Consider the following 5,958-nt stretch of genomic DNA (forward strand, 5'->3'; position numbering starts at 1 on the left):
TTTTTTGTGATTAGTTTATAACATCTAGTAGATTACCTTTTGGCAAAGCACTTGTTCTTATCTTCGTGCAACTGCTTTATTATTTAAATGCAAATTCTTCACTATTTCAACTTCCAATTTATTTACTTTTAGTAATTAAATCTAGCGAGTATAAGTTAGAAGAATTAGTTTCCCATCTTCATTCAATCTGATCAGACTGGTACTCTGCAGGGTAATGTTCTCGTTTCTCTATAATCTCGTTTCCTTTATTTTGCTATGGAGCCTACGGTCGAATTATTCATAATGCTAGACCATTTATGCTAGACCATCCCCATGGCCCGATGATAAATCTACGCTTTTCAAATTTATCCAATGACGAATAAGAAGCCTCTGTGGGATTAAACTGGCCACCTCCCAGAAAATGAAAGAAATAACTCCAGACCTTAACTCTCTTTTGCAAAATGCCACAACATTGAAAGATTGATGGCAAATAAATCTTAATTTGGGAAATTATATACCAATACCAAAACATCATGTCATTGTAAGATACACTTCAAGCAAACGACGAAATGGATAATAACAATAATCCAACAATTCAGGACCATAAATAACAAATAATAATAGAACGGCCACAAAATTATGCCATGAAAAAAAACAGGATTGATATGATCGTGCCAAATGCCTCAAATCAATCAACCACTCTCTTCGGCTTCAATTGTTGCAGATGAAGGATCCAGGACAGGAAAATGACGAGGAAGAGTGAGGAGAGGCTCACTATTGCGATGACCCTGATGTGCTTGACCCCGTGCGTAACCTAATGCTCTAGCAACTGGAACAGCAACAGCATTGCCCACTTGAATGTATCTGAAACAAGAATCAAACTGAGTTACGATGGAGTTCAACTTAAAAGGATCGGGCAATTGGCTGATGATATTGTGTTGTATTTAAGAATTCTAAATTAGGTAAGTAGAACCAAGAAGCTGAGTTTTAATATCTACTTCTCATTTTATACCCTCTTTACCAACCACCAAGCACTACTACAACATTAAAGCACAAATAAGAGCAATGAGCAAGCAATATCTTAGTATCTAAAAATCTTATGAAAACCCCTATGAGAATATAAACGCTGAAAGGTGGAATTTTAACCTCTTAATTTCTCCATCTCTTATAACAGATATCACCATCATCCAATCAAACAGGGAATAACATTACACATACAGAAGAATTTTTTTTTTTTTGAAATGTATAAAAATTAAACAAACATTTATTTGATGGCATTCCTACTTCAAAAGAGAGGGAACGAATTAAACATTCAAAAAATTTATATATAAAAGTTAAAACAAATATCTTTATTTTATGGTCTTCAATAGGGTCAAAATAGAGGAAAGGAAGAAAAAGAAAACAATCATTTCCCATGTCTAATATATAAAAATTAAAACAAATATATTTATTTTGTGGTCTTCAATAGAGACAAAATAGAGGAAAGGAAAAAAGAAAAACAATCATTTCCCATGTCTACTTCGGTAGAGGAATTAAAAAGGTAAGAAACAATGGAACAATCTGAGTATTTATACCCCTCTTTTAATTCAGTCCAAATCTACACTGAAAAGGTATAAAACAATGGGAAATTATCAAAAAAGACTAATTTTAAAACTGCCTGTATGGAATGAAAAAATCAACGGGTTAAAAAGTTGAAATTAATTTACAAAAACTAAGTAATATCAACAAAATAATCTTTACAAAAGTGCTCATTTTACGAAGTACCACATCAAAATAATTGAGGATGAGGACTATGTTAATGACACATTGACACAGGGAAGGAAAACTATAACAGGAGTTGGTTCTACCTTTCTTTTATAGACCCTCGGAGTTGATAGTAAGCTGGGAAGCCTTGTAGCCTGGCATTCTCACGAATTGAGAGTACTCTATCTTGCCCCGGGTGCAAAATTACCTATCAACATACAAATCATTACAATGATTAACAGCTAAAATACCTTATATACTGTAGTTCATCAATTTAATGTTGTACCTGGTTGTGAGCTCAGCTCTTGTTACAACAGTGGGAACTGTTTCATCCCACCACAGCCGTCCAAAAGGCTTATAAAAAAAAAATATTATAAACTAAATATTCTAGCAGATATGGTACAAGATAAGAAAAAATGATGTTGTAGTGTACTTCAGGGATTTTCCTTTGATAAAGGACATTGCATAATCAGGAACCTGCAGCAAAGGATTGTTTCAGATGAACTGAGATTACACCTAAAGCTAGCAATCAACACCTCATTAAGTACCAGTGGTTTCCCCGATGGCAAGTAAACTCTCTCGACTTCTGGATCCCCCTCAACTATATTATCATTACCAACTCTAACTCCTGGCAAATCCCTGAAGTTTGCACCCTACAAAGACAACCAAATTTTGAATTGAGTCTGAATTCAGGACAATATTCCCTCACAGAATGGAAAAGCAAGAACAACTAGGGGTGGGGAGACCAAGCAAACCTTTTTCTTTGGTATTGCACAAACTTGCTGATAATCATCCTCATTTAATTGAAATGGCCTGGGATCAAAAGGTGGATATTTTGCAATAGGCCTCTCCACAATAGACCCAGAAGCTAAAGCTTCTGCACATCAAAGCACAGTCAACAGAAAATCGTAAAAACAATAGGACGCTGTAGAAATGTTGCTTGTGATGCAAACTAGGAACATAACTACAAGATTTTAAAATTTATTATGGGAAGATCTTCTCTTTACACGAATAAGCTTTTTAAGAAATAGAAAGTTGAAAATAGTTTATTCTATAGTATGAAAAAATTTGGCGTGTTCTAATTTAGTAGGATTTCGTAGAATTATCGTATTTCCCAATTAACTATACTTGCCTTTTAATTAGTTAGACTGAGGTCTATAAAAGAAAGTTGTGTTGTTTCAATTTATCAACTTATGGCACTAGCAATTAATTACTAATTTGGAAATTTACGTGGTAGAAATCTTATAGTAGCCAAAACAATATATATATATAAGACAGCTTACCAATCCTTGAAAGACGAATGAACTTCTGGAACTCTGTGATTGGTGGTCTACCATAGGGCATTTCATCCCTATCTTCATAATTACCAATCTAATAAGTAGCAACTACATATTAATATCTTCAATAATCCATGAGTGATGTAAAATTGATTAAATCGTATAGAACCAAATGAGAATATAAATACCACAGGGAGGTCAGATATGGCATTCTCCAATAGTAGTTTCTTCTCGAGTTGAGGGTGTTGATCTTCATTATATGCAACAATGTTTTGCTATAATGAGCAAGACATTAGTAGGAACTAAGGCAAGACATAAGGATTAAGCTTTAGTTACCATCAGACCAGTATAAGTCAGGTTCAAGTCCATTTTTATCTCATTTTTGTCAAATGTAACAGTAAAATAATATACATGTTCAAAACAAGATCCTATGCCAAGTTAGAATAAAATATTGAATATAGCAGATAGCAAACTTGTTAAAATCAGTTAGTATTAATCAAGTCTGGTTTAACTAGAATTACAAACTTTATTTGGGAATACAAGACCATAATGTTACTAATTGATATTCATAAAAACTAATCAATATAAGAGGCCAATGAGAATGGAATATATAGTGAGTACCTCAAACTCATTAGGTGTACCTCCACGAACCACCACATCATGAGTAGGTAATGGAATTGAGGCAAAATCTGGAACAAAGTATGTTAGAACAAACTAAACAGAAGACTCAAGAAACTTATGATATTGCACATGGAAAAAAGTATAACCTCAGTTGGGCGAGCACCCCAAAGGAATGCTCGCATTCGAAATTGAGGCAAGCCATAGCATCCAACAACCATCATACCACACCTTGCCTATAGTTCATGGCAACCCGCCTGCTCATTGCATATCTTCCCAAAAACCATTAGCAAACTTGAGAATGTCAACCACATTCTCCATAAGGACATATTTTGGTTTCAAGAACTCAACAACATTCATAAAAACAAACATTTGTTGATTCTTTGGACCTTCCAACAAGGCATTCAAAGAATCAACAAATGCTTATTTTTATGGATATTGTTGAGTTCTTGAAACCAAAATATGTCCTTATGGAGAATGTGGTTGACATTCTCAAGTTTGCTAATGATTTTTTGGGAAGATATGCAATGAGCAGCCTGGTTGCCATGAACTATCAGGCAAGGCTTGGTATGATGGTTGCTAGATGCTATGGCTTGCCTCAATTTCAAATGCGAGCATTCCTTTGGGATGCTTGATAGGCACCCATCTGTCATACTATAGGTGTATCAAACTCAATTAAGTTACCGAACCCTCTCTATGCTAATGTAGCAAAGGGATGACTCGAGTCATCTCCCAACGAATGTAACGATGGATGATAATTCTTAGGATTGATTTATTACTTTTGGATTTTAGATGCAAAATGGGGGGTTTGAGTTTGAGTTCTAAAACTAAGAAATGAAGAGCTATACATGTAATGAAATCGAATCCTAATAAATAAAAGACAATGCATGTAAAGGAAACCTACTCTAACTTAAACTACAATTGCAAGGAATATTAAAAGCAACATAAAGTAAAACAATTAACAAAACCTAGAGCATTAAAAGAACTTAATCTAATCTAACCTAATTGCATTTAAATGAAGGCATGAACATAAGAAAAACATGAAGCATTCAATTAACAAAACAATGCAAGAATCTAAGCTAAAGAAATTGCAAAACTAAAGTAAGGCAACTGATTGGGAAATTTCATCGAACAACTAACTGTTAGAGTAGGTGCCCTATAAGCCAACTATAGGCTAGGGCTTTATTGAATCTTGTAAATAAACATCATTTATTTTAATATAATTCAATTCAATATGATATTTACTTTATCTTTATACCCATGCTAGATGCATAGATAAAGTTCTTGAATATACTATAGTGAGATATGGTGGTACATATAATGATCATCATGAAATACATTAATATTCACACGATATTCTAAACATGTTCCTAGTCAATTGGGTTGTCTAATAAATAAGGGTAAAAGATCGCTCGAGTTAGAGACTAGCATCCGTGATGTAGTGTACCATATTTCATTGGTAAGGACAGATGTTCAAGCATACAGATAGATGCTTATATGATTAGTTCATAGAACAACCCTCACACGAACTTTCCAAGTGGTTATCATTTATTGAGTAGATAAGTCCTTAGTTGTGATTGTACACTAGTAGTCTTTATAACCCGGGACAACACTGAGACCTTATATGTTGGGGTTGCACTTTGACTCATTTATCGACTCCATTAGGGTCATCAGGTGGTGAAATTGGGTGTAGTAACGAAACATATAAGAGTCAATGCATTGTAGTTGGAGATTCACCGCACACTCGCGGGTGTGGATATCCTATGTAATGTATTGTTCTAGAGTGTATAAAGTCTCTTGTCTGAGCTGTAAAATTTGCCTTAGGAAAGGAGTTTCCTAGTTGCACATGCGATGTCACTATAAGATACATCACATGGTTATCGAATCAATATACAACCCTCGATGTACCAATGGTTGTAAATACAACTGGGATATATAAGGTGAAGGGATTGGACTATACATTAACCATAATCGACTGATTCTTGCCGGCACTATTCAGTGATACCTAAGGAGTCATAGGGCGGTGCTGCTAGACACTCTTATCATAATTCTTTGGATGCTAATCAGAATTAGTTCCAACATCCTATAATCAAGCAATTGATCATAAGATGGGGCTATTAAGGGTATGCCCAAATAAAAGATGAGCATCGTCCTAAATCACAAATAATTGTAAACTCACGACTAGCTGTATCTTTGAACCATTGAGGGTCACATAAGTATTGGTTTCCCTTTTTCCAGTTGAGAAAGTCAAATTCAGGTAATTGAATTTGGCGAATAAAGTTTGATATGATTAAATAGTGAATTGACAACTAAAGTTTGATATGATTAAATGTTATCAATA

General features: G+C 34.3%; 1 protein-coding gene across 1 annotated transcript; it reads right to left on the bottom strand.

Annotated features, from left to right (window-relative positions):
* Nucleotides 1-827: 827 nt before the first annotated feature.
* Nucleotides 828-3,954, bottom strand: LOC122011885 (DNA (cytosine-5)-methyltransferase 3-like). The gene is made up of 9 exons (XM_042568308.1): nucleotides 3,621-3,954; nucleotides 3,188-3,274; nucleotides 3,006-3,093; nucleotides 2,478-2,599; nucleotides 2,271-2,375; nucleotides 2,156-2,199; nucleotides 2,009-2,076; nucleotides 1,827-1,930; nucleotides 828-843 (listed from the first exon to the last, which is right to left on the bottom strand). Exons 3-7 carry the CDS (start codon nucleotides 3,064-3,066, stop codon nucleotides 2,031-2,033), a joined length of 378 nt encoding a protein of 125 aa, XP_042424242.1. The 5' UTR covers nucleotides 3,067-3,093; nucleotides 3,188-3,274; nucleotides 3,621-3,954; the 3' UTR covers nucleotides 828-843; nucleotides 1,827-1,930; nucleotides 2,009-2,030.
* Nucleotides 3,955-5,958: the final 2,004 nt, after the last annotated feature.

Source organism: Zingiber officinale, chromosome 8A, assembly GCF_018446385.1.
Source record: "Zingiber officinale cultivar Zhangliang chromosome 8A, Zo_v1.1, whole genome shotgun sequence".
Lineage (NCBI taxonomy): Eukaryota > Viridiplantae > Streptophyta > Magnoliopsida > Zingiberales > Zingiberaceae > Zingiber > Zingiber officinale.

What these genes read in the sequence shown, in the direction of transcription:
- LOC122011885 (XM_042568308.1), bottom strand. Translation starts at nt 3,066, where the DNA reads ATGCCCTATGGTAGACCACCAATCACAGAGTTCCAGAAGTTCATTCGT. An exon ending in CATTCGTCTTTCAAGGATTG is followed by an intron (nt 2,600 to 3,005) that starts GTAAGCTGTCTT and finishes TTTGATGTGCAG; the next exon opens with AAGCTTTAGCTTCTGGGTCT. An exon ending in GTGCAATACCAAAGAAAAAG is followed by an intron (nt 2,376 to 2,477) that starts GTTTGCTTGGTC and finishes TTGTCTTTGTAG; the next exon opens with GGTGCAAACTTCAGGGATTT.